Below are 25,530 nucleotides of genomic sequence, written 5' to 3' on the forward strand. Positions count from 1 at the left end.
GGGACGGACAGCGCCGTCCACCCTCAGGGACTTGGTCACAAGGATACTTAAATGTACCCTCTCTTGGCAACTTTAATCTCCTGTGTGCCTTTAATATTTGTAGTTAGCTGCAATTTACAGTATGGAAGACTTAACCCAGAATGCAAATAGTTGATGAAAAGCGGCTTGAATATTTGCACAACTGCTCTTGAAGATCTCTGAACTTGTGACGCAGGGATTAGTCACGTCCTTGGCACAGATTCTGTGATTTTCATTGATGTCTCTTGTGCCTTTGCTTCTGTGGATTTGATGCAATGACAAAGCAGCTAAACATAAGGATGTTTACTGTAATTGAATTCCTGACAGCTTTGTGATGCTTGGTACTGCCCAAGGAAGATAAAAATATCCCCAATACTGCTGTGAACTGCTGGGCCTTCCTGTGCGCTGCAGCCGGGGCCAGCGGCCGGGCTGTGCGGGAGCTCGGTGCCCTGGAGCCGGCAGTGGCTGAGCCCTCCCCAAACGGGTAAACGGAGCTGCCCTCAGCCCGGGCACCGCTGCGCGTGGAGCATCAACGGGCACGGTCCCTGCTGCAGCCCTCGGGCAGGAATCGCTGTGGTCACTGAGGCAGGAGCTGAGGGGCCGGCTGCTGTGGCCGGACGCAGGAGCCCTCAGCTGCTCCTGGAGCCTCCGCTGAACCTGGCCGTGCCCGCGGCGCAGAGCACCGCTCGTGGCTCCGAGCGACGGACGGAGGGTGCGCGGCTCTGCCGCGTGCAGTCCCCACAAATCTTCCCGGCGCAGAAGTTAAAGGTTACGTTCCTGGTAGTTTAGAGGGATTACGTTCCACCGTCACGTAGCTCTTTGTGCTTTAACACAGTCCTGCTCAGTGGCTGGATGTCCTGCCCCGGGCGGAGCGGCTCTTGCTGGGAGGAGGCAGGATGCTCCAAAGGGAAAGGGAGGGCCCTGCTTCTGCTGCGCAGGTGCCACCCACAGAGGTGAAGGTCCCCTGGGGGGGGGGTGTGCCCCACAGCAGGGAGGTGGGTGCTGTGAGGAATGGCAGAACGCTCATGTTATCATAATGCTCTTGCTTTAAATGTTTTCAGGCCTTTCGGAGCAGCGCTCGGCAGCTGAGGGGTGAGTGAGTGCAGTTTGAAATCCCTACACGCAGCAGAAGCTGCTGCGCTGAAATCCTAAAGGAGCTTTGCGGTGTGCAGGGAGCAGCAGCAAGGGGCAGGCGCCCCGTCCTGCTGCGCGGAGCCCGCTCCATGTCGCTGCTTCCTGCAATTCTGGCAGTGGTTCCTGTCCCTCCCAGCTGCCGCCGAGACGGGCCCTGTGCTCCAAGCCCTAGGAGACCAGGTACCATGAAGCCTCTTGGGCAGAAATTGATGCAACTTCCAAGTGTTGTGTCAGGAGCATTTTCTGTAAGTTGCTTTCTTGAAGCCAAGAAAGTTCTCTCCTGTCAGTTTCTTATGGAGGCCTGAGCTAGAGCTCCTTCTGCTTGTGTGTGGCTGCGAGGCCGCTCGGCAGCGCTTGCACGTGCGCAGCGGGCACAAGGGACCTGGGCAGGCAGCCCGGGAAGCGCCCGCGCTGCCCGTGGGGGTGTTAAAGGCAGGGGAGGCTTTTACTTGTCTGCAGCTGAAGATTGCAGAAAGCAGACAGAACTGTTGAAGGGTGTGTATGTGATACCCGTGGGAGCTGAGAAGTTTGGCCCAGCAGGGACCATTATTAGCAAAACATATATGATGCCTCCAATCACTTAAAGGTGGTTTTGATTTGGCAATTAGTCATAGTGCCTGCTAAAAGCAGACAATTTCCTCCACAAATGCTGTTTGGGATCCTAAATCTCCTCAAAAGTCATTAGGGAGACATGTATTTGGTCTTGCCTTGAGCTTGGCTTGGATGCCTGTAATAAGCTACTGTCTGTGCTAGATGCCTGCCCTGGGTTTCCTATGTAAATCCCAAGTCGTTCCTGTCGCGGTGAGGCGGTGTGCGCGTGGTGCTGCGGCGTGGCAGAGCGGGCAGCGCGCGGGCCCCTGCGGGTGATGCTGCTGGCCGAGCTGCAGGGAGAGGTGAGGATAACCCGTGCTGGTGCTGCCGCACGGCCCCGCTGAGGTGCAGCAGGAGGCCAGCGGGCAGCTGCACAATGGGCCTCAGGTGCAGTGGTGTCGCTCCCTTTCACCATTCTGGGCCAGGCCAGGATGGCTCAGCTTCACTTCACCAGGTTACACTGAGCATGTCAGGAACAGTAACACAGATACAGCCAAAGTAATGTGGCCTTTTCATTTTGAACCCAGCAGCTGTTCTCAGGATTGCAGAGGGAGGTGATGCGGGGCCCAGTACTGCTCTAAATACCCGTGTGGAGATGGCCATGAGTGGCAGGAAGCGCCGCCCTCCCGGGCAGAGCTGGAGCAGGGAGACCATTCCTGGCCCTTTCCTGGGGGCTCCGTGTGCTGCAGCACTGCTGCCCAGCACGGCTGGAGCCGGCGCAGCCCGAGGGAGCCTCTCTGGGCCTCGAGCAGAGGGATTTTTGCTGTGTTCCAAAAACCCCTGTCAGCCGAAGGGCCGGGAGCTGCACTTGCCCCGGACAGCCAAGGAGGGGGCTGCGTGTTCCGGTGCTGCTGCCTCGGCTTCACCGCGCTGCACACGCGGCCCCGGAGCTTCCTTCGCATCTCTCCCCTTCCTGAAGGACTTTTTTGCTAAGTGCTAAGGCTGGGCTCTCCAGGCAACCGCCTCCTGGGAACTCCTGCTTTGTTTTAAGCCTTGCGGGTAAAGGTCTATTTTCCTAAAGGCACTCACAAAAAAAAATTAGAAAGCCTTGTTGTGTGCTCCCAGAACAACCCAGGTGTGGTTTCTCTGCGGGTTTGGGTTTGTTTTTGCAGATCCTTCCTGCGCAACGGGTGAGAGGTGGCACCGGGGAAAGAGAGACCCCTGGGAGCGGCTGCGTCCAGCGGCGCCGGCGGCTGCTGCTCTGCGCCCAGGAGAAGGCAGGGGCAGAGGTAACTACGGGCTCAGATTTAAAAAAAATAATAATAAACTGAACTACCCCTAACAGACCAGTTTTCTGTAAGTCCCCGTGGAAGTTCTTTTCTGCAGTTACCTGTGGAGAAAACATGACAAATCACTTTAAGACACAGCAAAATCATATTTAGGACACAATTTACAAATTACTCTATTTAAAACTTTAATTTGTGATATTAATGACTGCAAAACACTTAGAATGACATTGTTAAAGGCACATTTTGTTTTAATGCATAGTGTACCATTCTAAAATATCCTAATTTCCTTACAAAGTGCTTGAGCAGCCACATACAGATAAAGTATAGCAAAATATATTTACAATCTAGGGTAAAATCTTAATCTGCCTAAAAATATTTTAAAAACTACAGAGATAAAATTAGTGCTTTATTTCAGCTTAACTGGGTGAACAAACCCTGCCCTCTAATTTTTAAGTGATTTACTTAGATTAAAAAAAAAAGTTCTGTACAAGATGTAGTTACAAAAAGGTATTTTTTCAGGGTGTTTTCATAAATGCCAAGAAGCACCCTGGTAGATGCTCATATATAGATCTGGGAGCCAAAAAGAGTAAGAAGCCTGTACCTCAAAAGTAGTTTCATGGTTAGTTTCAGCTAGGAACTGCAACATGATTTCTCATTACTTAGTATCTTGGACCCCTCGTGCTGCTGCCTCCCCAGGCTCAGCCGGACGCGGGGGTGGCTCTGGGAAAGGCCCCTCAGGGACAGGGCAGCACTTGTGATGCCATTAACTCATTTTCTCCCTCAGAGGCTGCAGGTCTGTCCCAACTCCCACGTTTTAGTGAACACCCTTGTGTTACCCATTCACCTTTAAGGGGTTTGTTTTTTTCAATGAAAAGTTTTGAATTTGTTTTTCAGTGATGGGTTTCACTCTTAGCCCATGAACAGAACCTCTTGAGTAGGATGAACCTGTGAGATCAAATATACAATCAGCTCCAAACATTGTTTGAGCTACAGAAAACATTGGAAATTTATTTTCTAAGAATTAGTGCTTGCCCACAGAATACCAGGTGCCAAAAACAGGTCTTGGTTTACAAGTACACAGTGTCTGGTCTAAATTTTTTTTTTTTACTTTTGAGGTACAGCTCTTAGTGTTAAAAGGTTTATAAAATATACACTGTTTTATCAAAAATATTTATACATTCTGTTACACATATTGCTTTTACACCCTCAGTAACTGCCAATCTAAGTTCTGGAATTCAGTGGCCTAAACCGTGTACAGATACCGTTCCTCTCCGGTCGGTGTTGTTCGCATGACCACCGTGCAAAGGTAATGAAGTGGTATAGTTAAATTACTTGCCTGGACAGAAGAATTACATTACAACTTCCAAATATACATGTTCACAGCATGTATACATTGAAAATCCTCATGTTTTCTAAAAATGATATGATATTGTACAGCAGATACAGGATGACCAAGGTGGTTAAATACAGAATGGTTAACTTATCTGTCCGTGCCGCGTGGAAAATGCATGAAGTCCAAGAGCACAGAGGAGGGTGGGCTTGGGGAATGCATGTTCTTTGCTCCATGTGGTTAGAGTGAGCACACAGCTTTGTTACATTCTTCATCTCAACGCCAGGCTTTCCTAAGCCATGCTTAAAATGCTTGAAGGCAAAGTGTTTGGCAAGAGGCTTTGGTAGACGTCCTGGATTTTTCTTGATTTTTTTTCTTTTTAATGGAAGCACTTACACTGTTATCTCAAAAGCAAGGCCTTTTAACATTTTTCCTAATAAATACCAAAGAAAATTTACAAAACAAGGCATCTGTTCTTATTTACCGTTATTTTAAGAACATAAGATGAAGGTATACATAGAAAGGTTTAGTTTTATAGACCACACAAGATAATATGCATCAGACATCATTTGCCTTCTCCAGATACATCATTTGCCTTCTCCAGCTAGAACCATGTTCTGTGTGGGTGCCACCAGCATCCCAAACTTCTATTTTAATGTGGCTGAGTTAAATGATTACCTAGCTCAAAATCTGCTTTTCCCACTTAAGGCAGGTATTAAAAAGTTATCTGCTGTAGAAGAGTAAGAGAAAGAGTACAGATCCATGTGTGCCCACGTGCAGGAGCTTTTTATGGCCTGGATTCACCAACTCAGCGTAAGAACTCCATAGAACTGCTTTCCAGTGCTCAGATAAAAAAAAAAAATATACAAAGAGATCACTCTTCACAAGAGTGTTAAAACAGTATTTAAAATGATCTTCATGTGATTTTAAAAACGAAAGCTACAGGTGGCACAGAGAGCAACTGAAGGGTTGGTTTTCTTCTGAGGGGCAGTTCCTGGGAGCCAGTCAGCTAGGATTTCACAGTGTCTAGAAGTTAACACCAATCAGCAATGTAATCAAAATCTCTGAACATTTCCTGCTCTTCTTCTGAAAGTATCCTGGGTTCCCGAGGTGGAGTGAGGATAGGTGCTTCAGAGGTAAATTCATCATCAAAATTACTAACATCTTCTCTTCCTCTAATGGTGGGTACAAAAGGAGGCTTCACCTTCTTGGCCAGTAAAGCATTCCAATCTATTAGCTGTAAAAGAAATCAACTGGTTTAAGTTTCCTGTCTCTCCTCTCTAATGACCTTAGAAACAATATTAGCTCCTACTCACCCGGAAGAAGTGATGCTTTTTCACATCCTCAGCATCTTTCTCCCCAGCTCCAAGACGCCGCTCTGGATTTCTTCGTAGGAGCTGACAAAACATGTGAAATTTTTAGCACAAGAATTCAAGAGTGTGGGGTAGAGTTAGGAGGGGATGAGTGCTACTGTGTATGAAAGAGGCAACACAATGTTAGGAGAACAGAGGTAGTTGCATTCATACTGCCTGACCCATGGAAAATTCTTGGTCTGCAGAGACCAAAAGGGCAAGGCAAACTCTGTGTGTACGTAGGCGCAGCACTAGCGCGCCCTTCGCTCCCATCTCGCGCCGTCGCTTGGCCAGATGCCCCAAGCGGCCCAGGCTGAGGCACCTTGGCCGGCTGTGCCACTCGTGCCCCGTATGGGTGCACAGGGGTGAGGATACTGGTGAATGCACTCGGGTACTCCCGGGCCAGCTCTGTCACAGCAGCTGGGCTGCTGGCAGCGCCGCAGGGCGCTGGGCTCAAGCGGAGGGAGGTGCCGCAGCTCCGCTGTGAACCCTGCTGCTCCGTCACCGTTCTGGGCAGGGAGTCCAGCACCAGGCTGAGCTGATACATTGATAATGCAGCAATCAAAAAATAAGCATCTACTACATTAGATAAGAATCCTTATCTAAATATCAAATAGGTAAATTCTGTAATAAAAAACTTTGTGTAGATTGAAATAGTTGCCCATGTAGCTCAGTATAGAGTATGTTCTGTCATGTAAAAATCAAGTATGCAAAGTTTTGCAAGAACATTGCAACACCTGCTACGGGCACCACATGGGGGAGAGTTTCCTTCCTTTTTGCTCATATATGCAATATTAAAAATATCTTGTCCTTCAAGTGAGCAAGATCAAATCAACACTCAAGCAGATCTTGTTTTTCCTAGAATGAATTTAGGGGCAATGTTTGAGGTGAGCAGTCACTCAAGCAGAGTCCAGGCCCTAATGTTAGTGGGTTTTTTTTTTGTTTTTTTTTTTTTTCCCCTCTCTCAGAACAGGCACAGCTTGTGCACTTACCCCATGTTCGAGACCGCAGTCTCGTCCAGTTCAGCTGGGAGCAGCACGTGCAAGGCACAGCTCCACCAGCTTTGCAAGCACAAAGCTCCCTGCACACGTGCTCTGGGTGCCATGCAGCAACTCTTTCCCCTGTGTATCCTGCCATTGTGGCTTTTCACAATAATATCTTTCCCAGATATTCCATTAAAACCTTTCCTTCCTCCTCTGGAGGGACACTCTTTCTGGGGGAAGCACTCGGCTCCAGCTGCCGAACACATTAGTACCTCAGCCCTTGCTGCAGGTCAGTAACGGCTGCCGCGCTCTGCTCGGGCACTGCCCGGCCGCGGGGCAGGGCTGGGCGCTGGGGAGAGGTGGCTCCCAGGCTCGGGGTCACTGCTGCCCAAACCAGCCCTTCTGGCAGGGGCAGCACCGCAGGTGCCACAGCTGGGGCGTTCCCTGCCCGCTTGGAACCAAACCAACATATTTACAAGTCTTCGAATACAAATGTTCATGTGACATTGTTAATCTACCACGTAGGTCGGCACACCAGCGTTCTGCCAATAAGAGAAACATGAACTTCTCTAGTTAGAGGTAGGAAAGAAGAGAGGGAAAAATAAGTTCAGGGAAAAAAAAAAAAAAGAGTTTTCATATTTTATATTTCAGAAAGAAAGGCTTGTTCCTAGGAAAAAAATAAGTAAAAAGGTGCAGACAATTTTTCATTTAAGGCCATAAACAAAGAAAGTCTGAAACTTAATGTAAGGAGAAAAAAGAAAAAGAAACATGTATCTCATTCCTCACAAAAGTGATTAGTCTCTTTAATGCAGGAGGAGAAAAGAAGAAAAGCAGGATAATATTCTAATAGTTTTATTATATTCTTACCCTTCTCATTATAGAGATAGCTTCTGTAGACAAAAATCGTGGATATCTTACTTCATCATTTACAATACTGTCAAACACTTCCTCTTCATCATCTCCAGGGAAGGGAGACTGCAATGATGGTAATCAAAACAATCATTAAAAAGGCTTAAGAACTTTAGAAAGCAACTTCTATTCACCTGCCACTGTTCCTTTCTGGAGAAAATAAAATTAGATTTTAGGATGTCTTAATCCCATTTTAGTTTTCCCATTGCAGACATGTAAGACAAGCTGATAACAGCCCTTGATTTTTACTGACAAACTATGATTTGAGGTGCCTGATCAAGTCTGACTTGTTTTTGTAATATGTTTAGTATATGTTACAACTGAAACGAGTTTAAGAGGTCCAAGTTGTCATCTGCACATTATGAGCTTGCTCCCCCCCGACTTTAAAACAAAAACAAAACAAAAACTTGAAACGGAATGAAGAGAAGGTTGAATATTTTCTTCCCCCCCCCCCCCCCGCCCAAAAAAAAAAGATGAAAGTGCTGAGCAAACTGATAGGGGTTTTTTTTCCAGGTTTGTAAGCATGTAAGGCACTGCCATGCACCTGGGAGACAGTGCAACAAAATGGACCGGCAGGCAATATATGCAATGGTAAATAACTATTCAATAACATTTATTGACATTGTCCTAGCTCCATATAAAGAGCTATTCTGTTTTCATGTATGTGCAACTCAAACAGTAAACAACATTGCATTGGGCATAACTTTACACAATTATCCCATTCTTTGTGTTAAGGTTCAGTTATATTCAAACTAGGTAACGAGCTGATTTTCTCCCCAAAATCATTCGAGAGCAGAAGCCATCTGTAGTTGCGTTCAGTCCAAGCAGACTTATGGTCATATCTGAATGCCTCCCTAACAGATTTGGTGATGGAAATGAGGGAGCCCCTGTTGTGCCCCTGTGCTGGAACGTGCCGTTTTATTGCTTGAGGACTCAGATATTAGTGTCCCATTATCATAATTCCATTTAAAGCATAATCATGTACTTAAAAGCAAAGCAGAAGTCCAGGGGCTAAGGTCTGCACCAGCTGTAGCTCATTCAATACCACAGCAGCCGACAATTCAAGCCCATGGCTTGACTCAGTGATATCTATAGCATTACGGTAACCGATGGAACATAAGCAGCCACTCATAGGGTTTTTATGCTTTTCTTTTCTTCAAAGAAATTTCAAGGTAATCACTTCAAACAAACAAACAAACAACTAAAAAATATGTATCTATCTTGTGCTTGAATGGAGGCTCTGGAACTTACCTCACCCACTAGCATCTCATAGATAAGCACACCAAGACCCCACCAATCTACTGCTCTCGTGTAGGACGTTTCTGTCAGCACCTCTGGAGCAAGAAATTCTGGTGTGCCACAAAATGTGCTTGTTCTGTCTCCATAGCCCATTCCTGGAAAAAAAAAAAAAAAAAAAAAAAAAAAAAAAAAAAAAAACACAGTTAATGAGAAGCAAGCAGTATCCTCTGCCACTCCATACCTCATTCCTTCAGCAAGTTAAACTTCTCTCCAAAGCAACTTCAGGGTGAGGCTGCAGTTCCAAGGTCAGTCTTGAAGCCTCAGTCTAATGGGCAGGGGAAACGTTTCTGGGCTCTTCTCTCCTCCCACCCTGCTCCAGGGGGTTCATTGTAAGCTTTTCTATTCCCAGCTACATGCAACGAGCCAAAATAAGCCTCCAGTAACAGCTTTGTCATCATGTCATCTTTGCCATACAAACCAAACCTTAAATTATGTTTCTTCAAGTAGAAGAAAACCCTAATATTCTTAGCCTGGTCAAACATGCCTGTTACAAATGCTTCTGTACTGACTGAGCTCCATATAGCAATGGTGCAGAACAACAAGTGTGCATGAACAAAATAAGCCCTGCAGAAGCTGGGAAGAGGGGCACAATCATGAATGTAGCACCAGCAGGACAGACACAGCACTGACCCCACAGAGCTGCAGTGCTGGCAAATAAAAACAGAATAAAACTACTGTAGCAGTCAGTAAATCAAAATTTCCTCGTCCTTGTTCCCTTTTGTCATTTTTAGAGCTTTGTACATAGTCACATGACTTGCTGTAAGATATTAAAAATAGTAGTAATACTTGACCTGCCACCCATATTTATCCAGTTCTTCTCTGTTAAGACAGAAGTGATAGATTTGGAGGGCAGGTTATAGAGACTGGAGAAGGAAACAGCCCTTGTAAGATGTTCTCTTCAAGTGCACTTTCCAAAAGGCTTTTCCCCAACCCAGACAGTAAGATCTGCAGTTACTTCTGCTCTATCTATTTTGTATTTCCTTTGAAAGACAGTTGCCAGCAGCTCGATGGTAGGCAGTTATTTGGGGAGAAGTTTTTCTACTTAGTACTTTAATTATAAAATCTTAGTAATTAGTGCATCCCTTCCATATGCTTAGAGTTCCAACTATTTGAGAATTAGAAATTAAGTAATGAATTTGTAAAAAATGTAAGATGTATAGAGTGGTGTCTGATTTTGTTATGCACTGTCAACATATTCAGAACAAGAAGAAACAAACTAAAAGAAAATGCACTGAGTGTAACAGCAGCAGGATGTCTCATAAATAAGCAAAGATGACATGAAGTCAGAGTAACATAACTAAGAAAGGAGGCTAAGAAAGGGAGGTATTTCCCTACCAAGGGAAATTGTTGGGACTTGCAACAATCTCTGTGCATATATAACCCAGAAATGTGTATTTTCCTTCAGATGACATGGGGTAAATATAACATTTTATGCTTTGGGCACTTCAAGAATCTCAAGAAAAAGTAGTCCAAAGCAGGCAAGGCAATTGAATTCCACTGGAAAAAAAGTTATGAATAAAAGGCTGTTACCTTCTTTGCAAAGACCAAAGTCAGCAATTTTCACAAAGCCTTCTGTGTCCAGCAGTAAGTTATCCAACTTCAAATCTCTAAATGAACATTTCAGAATAAAATAATATCACTGATATTTTTTCACTGCTATTAAGAACATTTAAAAATCAGCTGTTGGGAGAGTCTTTACTCGCTACTTATGCCTTTTTAAAAAAAAAAAAAAAATACCTAACTAATACGCTTTTACTTACCTATACACTATTTTGTGTTCATGTAAATACTGAAGTCCAAGAACAACACATGCAGCATAGAACCTGTTTAAAAAAGTTAAAGTTACAATTCCAGTGATTTCAGTCCTGCTTTTCAAAAATGTGAAGTTCATCATTATTTTCTTTCGCTAAAAATTAAACAACTCAAGAATTTCAAAACTATTTGGTAAAATGTTCAAACAAAACTTGCAGTTTTCAAGGTGTAGCATGTTCCCTTGGGCTGAGGGAGACATTTTCTGTAGTGCCCAATGCCATAGTACTGAAGAATCTCCAACTTGGCTACTTAGCTTTTAATTTAGCCTTTTCATGTAATCTTTTTCCCCATGAATTATTACAAAACATTAAATGTTTGCATATGCCACACTTGCATTGAATTCTGATAAAGCACATTAACCTTGCACATATGTTTTTCTAACAAAATCTCTGATCCTTTTTAAGACTAAGATAATACTTTCTGAAAGGATCTAATATAGAGGCATTTGGTACTAAATATTTTAGTTCTTGTCCACTGAAACACAGAATTGTCTTTAGCCTTATGCCACAATTAACAAACACTTACACTGCTCTTGGTTCAGAGAAGACATCAGTATGGATGTGCATCATCAGGTCCCCACCAGCAGCATATTCCATTACAAAGCAAACATGATCTTTAGTTTGGAAACAAGCAAAAAGGTTCACCAAGAAGGGATGCCTTACACTATTCACAGTTTCAAAAATTCGCTTTTCACACATCAAGCTGCAAACAGAGAATTAGTAAAATTTAATGCTTAATCCTGAATCACAAATTTTCAATTTGTAAAATATGTTTAGTAGTTAAAACCTTGTGCTTTTCCCTCTGTTCTTGAAGATAAAAAAAAAATAAAAATAAAACAAACCAACCAACAACACAACCCTGAGAATGAACTTTGTGTTTAAGACAATGCTTTTAAGAACCAGCACAAACAATAGGTTGATGCCAGTATTTCCAAGAAGTTGCATTTGGTTTTCCCGAGTGAAAAAAGAAATCTAGCAGTTTGAAAATTGAATGCTGTCCCTATTTCATTCAACTATCCACTTACCCTGAACATGTATCAATATTATGAAACATCAGCAATCTACTTCACATTTTAATCATGCACAACACACAAGAAGTGGTAAAATGATAGTAATGCTATAGACTTTTTAAAATATATATAATTATTCCTGATTATTTCTCCTTGATACTTGGATAATAATTCAGCTAGCTTTCTTCCTACAGGTCAAATGAATTAGGCAGTTGTAAGACTGAACAATTTTGTAAAACTAGAACAATTAATTGAGATTTTGCCAAAGTTTTACACTTTTCCTAGGGCAAGAATTCACTATTCACTACTTCCTATGGGGGAATAATACATACTTAACATACAAAAAACTAACCTGTCTACTTCATCACGAGCAACAATATCTCCTTTCTTTAAGGCTTTAATAGCAAACATCTCATTTGTGTTTTTGTACTCTGCCAGGAGCACCTAAAACAGAGAATAAGTGATTTATTTAAGAGTTATGTGCAGTTTTTAAAACAAATTCTTAGCTAGAAAGTTACCTTTCCAAAGTGTCCTCTGCCTAGTACAGCACAACATCTGAAATCCTTCAGACTAAATTGAAATCTTTGTTGTGTTCTGTGTAAATAAGAAAGAACCTTCAATCCAAGTGTGTTAACTTTAAGAAACATTATTAATAGCAACAAAACAACTGCATGTTTACCTCCTATCTTCAGGCTCTCGGATATTGCTGTATTTTATGTCTGAACGTGAAGCATCAGGCTCACAGATTATTTCAGGCTGTAGTTTTGGGACAATACTATTTCTGCCATTCTCAAAATCAAGAGCTGTTACTTCATCCTGTAAAGAAACAGAAGTCTGAAGATTTAAAACAAAGATTGCTAAAGCAGCTGAGTGCAGAAATTTTCACTTCAAGCATACGAAAGAAATGATCAATCTAAAATGTCACACTTTACGTGTAGGCAGATAAGCAAGATTTCAATAACCTCTGATGACAACTACTCCCTCAGTCATTCACTTCTTTTATTAATAGGAGATTTTTTTCACTGACTACTATGATGATTTTAGGCTTTTGTATTTTGTAGGATGGAACCACACAGTGACAGAAAGGATTAAAGACATTGACCGCAGGAAGGTTTTGCTACGGTACATGGTCAGGGCATTCTTTTGAGACAATTCTGTATGTGCAACTTATAAAAGTACATTCTAAAACATAAAGGAAGAAATGCATCATAAATACACCTTATTAAAGCATATAACCTGAAATTCTTAAAGAATCTTGCCTGAGCTGATGTGTCAGAAGCCTGTAGCTCAGAGGAAGGTTCACATATTTCCCCAAGGGAAGATGCACGGGGCGGAGCAGGTGGAGGCTCAGGCTCAAGTTCAAAGTCCAATTTGGCTACAGGAGAATCACTAGGAAGAAAATAAATAACTTCTCAATGCACAGCGGAAAGTTTTGATAGTCAACTTAAAACTGCACTTTATATAGATGTTTTCCCAAAGCAAGTTGCGTGTATGAGCATGTACACGCATATATATGCGAAAGGAATATCCAAAATAAAACATTAGAATGTCTTCAGTTCTATAGAATAGAGAGATTTTATGTGTATGTTAGCATGGGTATATTTTACCATTACTTTTGCTCTTAAAAAGGACTTAAAAACTGCACATGGCACCAACCTGGTTGGCAGTGCTAGTTCAGAAAGACGCGCATCAACCACGGGCACTGTAGCAGGTACCGAGGCTTGAGGGCTGAAGGTGCCAGAGTGATTTACCGTAGGAATAGCTCTTCTCACCAGCCTGCCCCAAGTGGCAATATTAATATTCATCTGAGGAGCTCTGAGAAATGTTTTGCCTGTGGATATTGTGAATAATAGAAAAAAAGAGTACAAATAATTTTCTTGCTTATAAACAAAAGCTATAATTAAAAAAAAATCCAAATTCATCAGTTTATATTTTATGAAGAACAAACTGAATTTGTCATATTTCTTGGAATTTCCTAATTATTCACCATTAAATGGTAATGCATAATACAGAATTCTAAAGAAAAACACTCCTAAAATGCTGTGCCAAAAATTTAATTATCGAGATTCTATACATGGACAAACATCAGGGCTCATGATAAAATGCTACATTTTTGTTTAAAGCTATATTTTATATTTTTATATTAAAAAAAAATCACCTTGCTGCTTTGAAAAAATCTTCTTCTGTCTCTGAAGTTTTGGTCTTCTTTCAATAACTGGATTAAAAAACGTAACCTGCGGTTCAAATAACGTGTGTTACAATTGAAGTTTCAGAACAAAACACATTTTTTAGAAGTTCAAGCAAAACTTCTTGAACTATTCTGCAATATAAAACATGCTAATATGCTCAAGAACTTCTCTATGGAAATATTCTTACCTCTGCAAACAGTGTGCCCTGCGGTTCAAGATAGAGGCACATGCCATGCCGTTGGTTATCCAGAAAGTCTTCCAGCCTCAGAAACTTCACCGCACACAGAGATCTCCAGTCACGCCAATAAACGGAAATTTCTAATTCACGTGACTAAGACAGTAAACACACAGGAAATTATTTATTAATAAAGTTTCACAAGTTACATAGAAACCATATAAAACTCAATATAGTCTTAAGATCTAGGATCTCAAGCTAGAAGATACAGAACTTATTTTAAAAAGGTGCCAGTGCCAACTGGCAATAATGAACATGCTTTCACTAGGATGACAGCAGCATTTCATCTCATTTTGAGTGTTATTTTCAATATTCAAATAAAAAATGCCAATATAGGTCTTGGATAAGAATACTAGATCTGACTGTATGCTACACAAGATATATTAGGATTCCAGCCCAGCTTAATAGCTTAGGGCTAAGGAACTCATTCTGCTAAGGATAGGAATACTTACACACAGGTAATCTGAATAACTGTTACAAGAGGAACAAAAGTGCACTGATATAAAGCAACATGAAATTAATCTACAACATGCACAGTAACTGTCAATGACGCAAGACCACATCTTTACCCTGTCTAGTTCCAGTGTAAATTTTTGATCCCATGACTGATTAGAAATAGGTTTCCAGCTAGTTTGACCAACCACAGTGTTATCCAGCTTCAGCACAGCACAGACTTCATCTGCAAGCAAAGTACACAAACTCAGCTTAAAGATTTAAGAGGATTTTGCGCAAACAAAAAATCTTCTGTAATTCTCTCCCTCTGCACCCTCCTGCCCCTGCCAAAAGTAATCCCATATTTAACTGGTTCTTAAGGGCACAATGGTGTGGGCTTTTTTAATCCATCAACGGATAAAAGAAATAACAAAGAAAAAAAAACATATAAAACTTCAAATCAATTCAGTGTTTTTAACTGCAAAAATAGAGAAAGCACATTAGAATGTAAATAAAACGTTTGAATAAAAGTATACTGAACTGGACAAGTCATCAGTTTTCAGAAGGTTTCGACTACTCCCACTTTTACTTTTACTGGTTCTGCTCATGAATGATGATCTGGCTTCGTTTGGACTCCAACCAGGTAATGTAATCGATGTGGCTTTTGATCGACCAGGGACATTTTCCAGAATATCTTGGCAGCCCATGAGCCTAACTTCCAGGGTACCTAGAACAAGATAAGCAGTTGTTTATCAAAAACAAACAAACAAAAATGCCTCTCTCCTTTAATGTGCAAAGGGAATGACCACAAACTCATTCTCTGGCAATGGCTCACACTCTGACCCCTACAAAATACAGCAGCATTATCAGATAAAGGCTACATTGATAAAAGATAGGAAAGAGCTGCTGAAAATTAGCATGAAGTCAAATTGGAGGTAAGCATGAAAGTCCACCATGTGAAGCGCCCATGCAGCTAGTGTTTCAGTAAGGAACAATCATCTCTGACCGGCACCTTTTTCCCCTTACAAAGGCCAACAAAAACTTCTGCCAACCTAAAACAACAAACAAAAAAAAGCAGCCTCGGTCAGCTGCAGAACACAGGACTTGCATCGTGCTAACTAAAAGAAATGTCATCTCATTGGAACCAATATTTATAAGTGATGAATATGATGCTATACAGACAGTACTGGATCCCCAAGCTGGTTAAAAGGTAAGGGAATACTTCATTTCTAAACTCTGCTCAGGAAAAAAAGGAAAAAGGTTACAAGTTTCTATAAGGACTTGAATGCGTAGAAATAAAAGCATTTAAAAAGCTGTGCTAATAGTACTGATCCATTTTTCCACAAAATGTTAGAAGCAGAATACAAAGACACTGTTCATTTAAAGCCACTGCAATACAAAAGCTCTTTGTGCAGCTAATGTGAAAGTGAAACTATTAAGGCCTTTACAAGGACACGGCCTTTGTTCAGGTTTCTGTTTAAAAAGTACTTATATGTATCAGTAAGTTTTCTTTGAAGAGGAAGCAACTGTCACCGATTCATCTGATGCATGATTATGGGCTACAGGGAAAGACTACAAAGGTGGTTTTAAACCAAACGCGTGTTATTTTGTATCCGTGGCCACTGCTCATCTGAGGGGAGCCTCTGCACATTTATCACAGGGAACCTCATTCCTCTGTGACTTTACAAGGGTCTGAGGTTTTGAAGTTTTTTCTTCTTTACTACTTATCTATCTGGACCAAAATGCAAGACACACAGACTCGTTCCATTTTATTTTCATTGCAGCTTGCCAGAAAAGATCAGTTCCCCTTTTTGGTTTAAGGTACTACAGTAACCGACTTCAGTTAGACACATGTAAGAGCAATAATGTTTGAACCACAGATTATTTTTGTAACAAGCTTTCTCGGTTACAGTTAGTTTAACAACTGCACATAAAATTCTCTAGGAAACAAAAAACATCTGTGCTAGTAATTCATATCTGACAACTCACGGAGTAAGTTCAGTGAACTTGCTAAGTAAATCCAGCATACCCCCAAATAGTCAGGTATGTTGGCATTAAAGACTTGTTTTAAACAGCCAACAAACAAAAATCCCATAAGACCTACCTGTTAAAGCTGCTGGTTTGGACAGGGTACTATATTGGTTCTGAGTAGATATTACACTTTGACGTGGGCTTAAAGTGGGTGAAGAGACCAACGAAAGCTCCTCTATAATAATACTGCTTTTGGGATGGTTTTTAGGAAGTTCATTCAATCTTTGTTCCAGTGAATACTTTAAGAGGTCCAACTTCTGGCTTGATTCATTAAATCTCGCTTGAGCCTTTTTGAATAGAAAAAGTAAGACATTTAGTTCCACCCCTGCTCAAAGAAAACATTCAAAGTAAAATCTCAAATTATAACTACACAAAAAGAATTACTTCTGAAAGTGCTTTTCTGTCAGTGACTTTCCCAGATCCAAGTAATTTCATCACATTTTTTGCACCTTCTGCTACTGCATACTCTATCCTAAAATGATGCCGTAATTCTTCCATTCGGAGTTCAAGAGGGCTTATCACAGGTTTTGCTACAAAGAAAAAAGAAACAATCTTCATTGAAAATTATGCTTCCTTATTTAATTTCTTCAATTTCTAACCCTTCCTTCCACATACATGCAGAAGGAATGAAGAAATAAATGCAAATTTGGTAAGTCATAAAAGAAAAATCTTACAGTACATAATAAAAGCAATAATAAAATTTAAGCTACATGTGAAAAGAGAAAAAAAAAAAAGAAAAAAAGAGAGAGAGAGAGGAGAAAAAAAAAGAGTGATCAGGGTTTCAATTCAGTAAATGGGTCCTAGTCCTTGAAAAGCTTCAGTTCCCAGAGGATAGGAGTAGAATGCCCCTCCAGGGAAGTTACGGGACTAATTACTTTGCAGAAAGGCAAACCTCCCCAATATTTTTTGGGTGCCAAGGACAGGGTTTCAGGAATTTCATCTTTCAGGACCATGCTCTGAGAATTTATCTTTCAAACTGATCTATACCTATGCAGATCCCTGATCAATGTCTGATCATTCTTCTGCATCACACTAAATCCAAAGGTATCTGGTTTCTGCAAGGATGGAGAACATAAGAGGTCTCACCTACTGCCTTCCCCAAATCATTTCGTTAACAGTTCTAATGCCAACTTCTTTCTTAACCAAAACTAGAAAGGTTCCTGAATATTATTTGCTGTTTAATGTTCTAAAAGTAAAATATGCACAAAAAGCATTTGCAGGGCCCTTCTAGCTTTACTACCTACGTACAGATAGCACAAAATACACCTTCATAGAGGTGCACATTTCACCTGCATTTGCTGCTAACTCCCTTGAGAATTGTAGACTGGAAGGTGCCTCCCTCTTTTGAGCAAACAACATGCACAACAGCCCTGTGCTAAGATGGAGTGTTAAAAAAACAAAACCACAAACCACTAAGTTTTTCATTAGCTAGAAGATCTTCAGACCCTGATTATGAGCTTCAGGGAACAGCTTCAATAACCAAAGAGATGCATAATGAAGTTCAGGAGTTAGAGATGCACCCATATGCTCAGAATTTCATAGCACATGCAGGCTATTATAGAACTCCCTAGAAATGAGTATAAAACTACTTACAAAAAGTAGCATATATGCATGTTTCAAAACAGACCTGTCTTAAAAAAAAATGGATTTATGCTTTAAAGAAAAGTACTTGTTGTCAAGACAAAAGAAATCACATATAGACAATGAGCATGAAGCCAAAACAGACTGTGCAAGGAATAAACAGGATAGAGATTTTGTATTTCTCTATGTTAAACCTATTTTTTTTTTTGGCTTAAGTAAAGTCAGATTTATTTGGCATCTGAGTACATGAAGGGTTATGTCTAGTCTTTGGCCATTTTCAGTTCATACTTTTTTTTCCTAAACTCCTTCTACTAGAAATTTATTATAGCTCTGTGTGCATATAGGTACATCTCTATATGACATGAATAAGATTTGTAGGACTTTTCTACTCCATCACCATTATCAAAAGCCAATTCATTGGTCTGGACTGCCTGAAGAATCTGCATCCTTATAACTTCTATTTTTGTCTTGCTGTCCTGGAGCATCTGTTGAGCTGTGGCAAGAAGTTTTCGATCCTATTAAAACAAAAAGTTAAGAAGTGTAAACTCTTCATTAAAATATACACGTAGTTATCTAGTTCTGGTCCTAAAGCATGCAGTATAAAAAACAGAATTATATTGTACATCTTTCAGCACAGGAGACCACTTCAACCAACTGCACTATGATATTAGTAGAAATGCAGTTAGGACAGAGGCATATTCTCCTCGATAAAAGACTATAAGACACCCCCATGGAAACAGTATCTCTTTAAAGATGGATAAAGTAGTTATGATCTAGAAACACTACATGCATAGCTGAATATTCTGTAATGATATTGAAGATATGATATCAAATGCAAAAGAGTTGCATGTTATGCTGAATGACTCGTGTTCACCGTGCAAGTGATAAGAATCCTGCTACTATAAAAGACAAATCAAACAGAGGAGATATAAAAATCATTGTCCCAATTCATTTGACCAAATTTCAATCTTAAAAATAAAACGTTGAGTTAGCATACATAATGTACAGCTTACATAATGTACAGCTACATATATATTCACCTCTTAAGTAATTCTGTAATGTTTTCCCGAGAAAAATCAAAACTGAAGATCCTTTCGCTTCAATACGCAAGGGTTACCTTATTAGCTATTTCATCAGCAACTTAAATTACTCTGCTTCTAATCTAAATAAACTCTGCTAAACACTTTGCTGTTTTCAAAAGCAGTTAACACAAAAAGCAGATCGGAAGTGAAAGTTTCTGCAGGTGGAATGCCAAACCAACGATAATGCCATTTCACCATGAGGCTGATGGACAGTCACCCACAAAGGTAAGAGTATTTCTCAGCGCACTATTTCTGTTCTCCAGCTAAAGGAGACAGGACTTCCAACAGCTCAACTGGCTGTTGCACATGCAGCTCGTGTGTGTGCCCGGCTGCTGCAGGGCTCTCTACATGTTCCGGGATGGACATGCAAGATGCCACTGCTGGCAAGCTGGACTTTATGTGGTACCAATACCAGAGGAGATGAGAAAGAGTGCCATTGATGGGCATCACATTTTAAGGCAGCTGTATTTGCCTTACTGCAATGCCTGTGCAATACCAAATCAGAGTAATTTACAATAGTCAGTATAGATAATTACCACACTTTGGCTATAGCCCAAAGGGCATTCTGGTTAACTTATATTGTAACCACTATATAGCTTCATTAATTAGTTACTTTGCCATGGACATAGTTTATATTATATATTTTTTAACTTTATAATGAAGCAAAAATTATCTAACAACTGGAAGAAATCTTACTCTTCCACTTACACCGTAACTGAGATGCCAAACCTGGACGTGCTGGCACCATGAAGTGTAATGTGAAGGGCAAAACTAAGACACCCACACGCTCCCCACCTGCCACAAGTTGTGCACTGAAAAGTGAGAAATTCACCTTCCCAAAGCTGCACTATGACCCTGTGCCTAACATACTTCTTCACTTAGATATTTTTATGCTCCACTATATCCTGCAAGGCAGACACACCCAAAGAAATATAGAGGAAAAGGTTTTGGTTGCTTGGGGAAAATTTGTGCACCACTCTACATACCAGTCTCAGTATCCTTGTTTGTAAGTTTTAATATTAATCAGTGATTTATAACATCACTAGTTTCCATATTTTAAATGTTTTTAGTCCTCATGGTGTATTCTACATGAGCTAACTAATTTATTAAATAGTATGCCATATTTCTTAAATGAATGCCTTCTTGCATAAAAACATCAACTTTAGAGATGAGCACAATCTACAGCTGAATGCAGAACCTAACTAGCAGATTACGTGCAACTCTAGAATATTGTTTCAAGTTGATTCTGAATCATTTTAATCCATAAATATGCTTCAGGGGTTTCTTTGTCCCTGGCTTCATCTCTATTTTGCTTTTGAGCTTGCTGTTCTCCATCTTCCACATCCTCCTACTGTCGTGGATTTGTTTGCTTAGGGGCTCTTCAGTGATTAATAAGATGGAGATAATACATGATTATAGAGATATCCCTGTATCTACAACAGAAAGAAAATCTCTTCTTTAGAATCAGAATGAACGTGTTACACTTAGCAGCTCTATTAATGTTGGAGTCTGAATGCAAAAGACTTTGAAGCATCTCTCACATACTGATGAGCTGACAGCACCTGTAAAATTGATCTCTAAGGCTGTCATGGGATCTTGGAGAATTCACAGAAGTCCAAGGAAAGATGATTAATATCTCAGAAACACTTAACTCTGAATAGGTTGAGCTGAATGCTACCAAAGCAAGTGGACTAAGTGCAACAGGATAACCTTCCCAGGAAGCGACATGCATATTGCTATAAAATACTCCTTTTTTCAATGTTTAAAAAACACAAGATCATGTCCCTCTGGCAAATGAAGGTCTGGAAATAACATAGTAAGCCTGCAGTTAGATCATAGGTATGAATTAAGGTCACAAAATAATTGGCTATGTTCAAAACCAGGTCCAGAGACTACTTTTTAAAGAACCACTGCATCACCAGGGTTGGGGTCAAACATGGTGTTGTCTTGACCACCTCATCCAGATACTTCAGTTGTTTAAGTGCTGCTTTTAAAACCTAATCATTACATCTAAGTCTACAGTTTGAGCCTGCCAGATTTATTCTTATTACTTGGTAGTGAAGTAGAGCACGAATTCGCATTATCTCCATTCTGATTGTTGCAGCAGCTTGTGACGCTTCTGTATTTTCCAATTTGCTCTCCCTAACCCAGTTACCATATAAGCCCAATTTGGTGGGCTGATCAAAACATTTACCAATTGCAGGTAAAACATCCAATCCTCAGTTTTAATTACATGCCTCAATCAAAGTGAGCCAGAATTCATCCCTTCTACCTCGTCTAATCAAAGCCTGCTAACAACACCTACCATGAGAGCCTGAGCGTTGTTAACTTTTCTCAGGCTGTTATAAGACTCCTCGCTGAGGGGTTATTACGGACATAATACATGTCTGCCTGTTGATCCCTCGGGATCCCCTGATTACCACTTCAGGTGCACCCGCACCCTGCAGGCTCTGGGGCTCCCACGAGCCGAGGCCCGGGGCCGGCGTCCCAAGGCCTCCCGTCACGCGGCGCGGGCGCTTCGCCCGGCCCTCAGGACTGGCCGCCTATGGCCAGCTGGGAGGAGCCACCGGGGCACCAGCTGCTTGTCGGCGGGTGCCACTGCGAGGCGGCGCGCGTACACGGGCCCTGGGCCCCCACAAGGTGCGTGTCCTTGGGCCCTGGGCTCCCCCAGGCTAAAATCCCTCCCTAGAGTTTGTACTCACTCTGATTTTGCAAGGTAGAAGAAAGTCATATAAGAGGCAGAAATGAATAGTCTGTCTTTCCATGAGTCCCAAAGAGCAATTTATTTAGAAAATCACATTCGCTTTCTGATACTTTTTGGTCAATACCAGTTGCAATTGGTAGCAAAACAATGCAGAGATGTCTAACCTTTCTTCAAGTCAAGCCTTTCTTTTTAAGATAATCCTCTGGCTCACCTACATGTTAGCTCAGTCAGTGAAATCTTTACCACAATTTATTTTATTTACTATCTTCTGGACACAAAAAAAAACATCTAACCAAGCTATTACGTGCCATTTGCTAGACCTGTATCTCTAGATTCAGTCATATCCTTGATCCTTCGGTAAGAGTGGACGGAAAGAAGAGCTAGTGAGCAACTACTGAAGGGACTAGTAAGACTTCCTTCCCCCCAGTTCCCCCAACACTCGCTCTTTTGGTCATATGAGAACTAAAACTTCCTCATACTCAAAAAACAAAAGAAAACAAAGGAATGACAACAACAACAAAAAAAACACATTTTAAGTTTGGAAGGTTTGGCTAGTCTTCCACTTGAGTTAAGGCTGCATCTAGAATGCAGCACATAGCCTAACCAAGGCAAACCCATTTATGATTATTCTACCCCACCTCCCACGGCAGCTCCTAGTATTATTGAGACAATGAAGCACAAGCGAGCACAAGCAAACGTTTGTGCCCTTAAAATTCATATCTTAAAAAATAATAATAATCAATACAGCTCTACTTCTAGTTTCAGTTTCATACTATCAACCGTTATTTCTAAAATATCACGCCTCTGTAAAAAATAACTGTATTTGGTGATCATTTCTTTCATCTTTTCCTCAATGTCAATCTAAGCTAAAGGAAAACTGCAACAGTTAGAGCATAATATCTGTCAGCGCTTTCTGCATTAAGACAAAGACTTTTTGTACATTTTACTGCCAACTAGAATGAGATGACCATTTCAGAGGCATATTTGGCAATGCTACCTTCTCTGATTGTCGTGAATGTTACAACATTAATGAATTTTTTTTTTTTTAACCACTCAGCGTCATACCAAGCTTTGCTGCTTAACAAATCACACATGATCAAAGATTACTAGATGTACTAAATTTAGCAAACTGGATTTAGTATGTAGGTTGGTCGGCCTGTTAACAAACTGCTAAAACAAACACTTAAATAAGCAATCTTTGAATAGGTATTAAACCACAACAAAAAAGGTATAGTAATTTTTGCTTAAGCAGTCATGTAGAATTGCTACAAAAGTTTACACATTGTAAATTCACACCACAGCAACATGAAAATCCACGATCATTTAAATGTTTTTTAAGCATTCAAAAGCCTTACCTTTGAAGAACCATTTGAATACATCTGTATCATATTCTCTGCTCCTTGTTTTACCTTCAGTTCTATATCCAATTGCTTTTTTAAGGCCATCAGTCTGTTGTTAGTAGAAAAACGAGGATCACTGTTTGGAGTATCAGGAGTCCTAGGGCAATCTGCAAATTCAAAAAAAAAAAGTAATGTACACAACAACAAGAACCTATTCTATGAAGGTATAGCTGAAAAAAAAAGGAAAAGTTTCATTTAAGTATTACAACTAACTGTCCTGTCCAGAGCTACTTTTCAAGAGCACTGCAAATGCGCCTTAACACGAAAAGCCTCAAGACAGCCTAGAGACTCCTACACACGTCCTAATTCACATGATTCACTTCCGGGGGTGGTAAAATAGATAGGTTTGCAGCTAGGTCCATTTTTGTTTCAAAGGAGATTTGTTTCTTCTGAAATGTCTTCAGTCAATTAAAAAAGCAGTTTGCCATTAAGCCTTCTTACACCACAGAACAGTTTTAAGTGCTTTAAAACACAAACTTGGATAACAATATCCAATACCAGTGAGCATAGTCTATAAATAGATTTCTAAGCAGCTGTATTCCTCACCGATTTCAATGCACCATTTCTGGAATGAACACTGCAGACAGATTATGTCAAAAATAAGATCAGACGATATTAAAGTCTTTCTTAAGAAATGCAGATATAAGACTACAGAGTCAGACTCTTAAACTTTCCTGCAGGAGGACAGCAAGTTAATTAAACACTGGTTCAAATCACAGGTTATGCAACATGAACTGTTAATCTCTACCTCTAAAGTGAGTGAGTTGAATTATTTCCTAGTGTCTAACTATTCTGTAATAGAATAATTAAAAAAGGAAAAAAGTTATCTGTTGCTAATTATCTTTCTTAACAGTCCCCATGGCTTTTCTTTTAAACTTTCTGAAAAAGAGGTTAAATTATTTCCACTACCATAATCCCTTTTTTGTTGTTGGTTCCTTCTACACCAACAACAGAGACACAGCTTTCCTACAGGCATATGCCACTGGTTGATCTCCTCGAAGATTATACTTATCTGATATCATAACAGTATAGTCTTATTTCAACTTTAATTAATTTTCCTAGAATTAAAACTATGCTGATAAATCAAGTTCCCCAAATCTTCCCTTGTTTATTAAAACACTTACGCATTATGCTAGTAACTCCCAAATTATTAATTATGAGGCATCAGCAGGAAGATTTATCTGCCATTTCATATTTCTTCTGCAGAAGCTTCTGATAACCGGTTTGCAAGTTTTAGTACATTTTACTTTCAAGTTTGCAGTGCAATTTCCTTTTTTTAAACAGCAGTCTTCCGTTTCTTGTAAGCAGAACTTAATTTCCTCTGTTCCTCTCTTGCACACTCTTTACTTTGAGCCTCTTTAAAACTCTCCCTGCAGCTTTACTGCTTGAGTTGCTACATTATCAGAAAATACTTGAAGCTCCAGAAGAAAAAAAAAAAACAAAGTATGTGGTTTCTCATCTGTTTTCTAACTTATTTTCTCCTCTGTGTTTTGACCTGATTTCTGTACAAAACATTGCAGTTCCAGAGCTTTAGCTTAAATCTGTTCTAAATAAAACAAAGATTAACAACATGTCTTCCTCTTACTACTCTTCATATTCAACTAATCCTTGCCTGATGATCTATTCAAAATTAAAACGATCAGAAAAAAGCAACAATGTAAATGTGACTATGTCACGTTTCCTTGTAGATTAGTTGTATAAACGAATATTCACTAACTTTAGATTTACCATGCAGATTTCTACCACAAAGACCCTAGTCCTCTGATCATCTCTGGGACAACCACGGTTCTCTGAAGCCTTTTCACAACTTTTAAAGATGCACATAAGCAATCTTCCTTTGCTTGTTTAAAGCAACACTCAAATTGCAAACCAAGCCCTGATGAGAAGGGCCACAACTCAGATGGCCCACGCAGCTCTTGCCCTCTTGCACTGCACTCTGCACCGAGGTGGTCTAACCACATCACCTGCCAAGCGGGGCCTTCAGCAGAGCCGGTCTGCGCTTGGGCATCTCTGCTCCCCTCTACCATTCAGTTCAAACAGTTCTGGCACTTAGGTAATCAGCAGCAATAGGAAGCCACATTCTCCCTTGTGCATCAATAAGGGGAGCAATATTTTTCTTCAAGAGAAGTTTCTCTTGGAGAGAAAAAGAAAAAAAAAAAGAAAAAAAAAAAAACACGTAGGGGAAACAGCTTCAAAGCAGCTCCTTCCCC

At 40.6% G+C, this 25,530-nt stretch overlaps 1 protein-coding gene across 1 annotated transcript in view; it reads right to left on the reverse strand.

The window, feature by feature from the left end:
- Window positions 1–4,342: 4,342 nt before the first annotated feature.
- The window catches only part of PKN2 (protein kinase N2), a 50,055-nt gene continuing 28,867 nt past the window's right edge, over window positions 4,343–25,530 (reverse strand). The window contains exons 3-22 of the mRNA XM_088526042.1: window positions 23,276–23,427; window positions 18,532–18,649; window positions 16,938–17,083; window positions 16,627–16,840; window positions 15,064–15,249; window positions 14,660–14,769; window positions 14,043–14,186; window positions 13,825–13,900; window positions 13,323–13,497; window positions 12,926–13,055; window positions 12,346–12,500; window positions 12,185–12,260; window positions 12,019–12,110; window positions 11,183–11,359; window positions 10,606–10,668; window positions 10,376–10,452; window positions 8,798–8,940; window positions 7,505–7,612; window positions 5,619–5,699; window positions 4,343–5,539 (exon numbers count right to left, since the gene is read on the reverse strand). Coding sequence (XP_088382168.1) covers window positions 5,336–5,539; window positions 5,619–5,699; window positions 7,505–7,612; window positions 8,798–8,940; window positions 10,376–10,452; window positions 10,606–10,668; window positions 11,183–11,359; window positions 12,019–12,110; window positions 12,185–12,260; window positions 12,346–12,500; window positions 12,926–13,055; window positions 13,323–13,497; window positions 13,825–13,900; window positions 14,043–14,186; window positions 14,660–14,769; window positions 15,064–15,249; window positions 16,627–16,840; window positions 16,938–17,083; window positions 18,532–18,649; window positions 23,276–23,427 — 2,627 coding nt within the window. The 3' untranslated portion in view covers window positions 4,343–5,335. The remainder of the gene's footprint in view (window positions 5,540–5,618; window positions 5,700–7,504; window positions 7,613–8,797; window positions 8,941–10,375; window positions 10,453–10,605; window positions 10,669–11,182; window positions 11,360–12,018; window positions 12,111–12,184; window positions 12,261–12,345; window positions 12,501–12,925; window positions 13,056–13,322; window positions 13,498–13,824; window positions 13,901–14,042; window positions 14,187–14,659; window positions 14,770–15,063; window positions 15,250–16,626; window positions 16,841–16,937; window positions 17,084–18,531; window positions 18,650–23,275; window positions 23,428–25,530) is intronic.

Source organism: Tinamus guttatus, unplaced genomic scaffold (genome assembly GCF_059628265.1).
Source record: "Tinamus guttatus ecotype Peru unplaced genomic scaffold, ASM5962826v1 Tinamus_guttatus_pri_ptg000242l, whole genome shotgun sequence".
NCBI classification, from domain to species: domain Eukaryota; kingdom Metazoa; phylum Chordata; class Aves; order Tinamiformes; family Tinamidae; genus Tinamus; species Tinamus guttatus.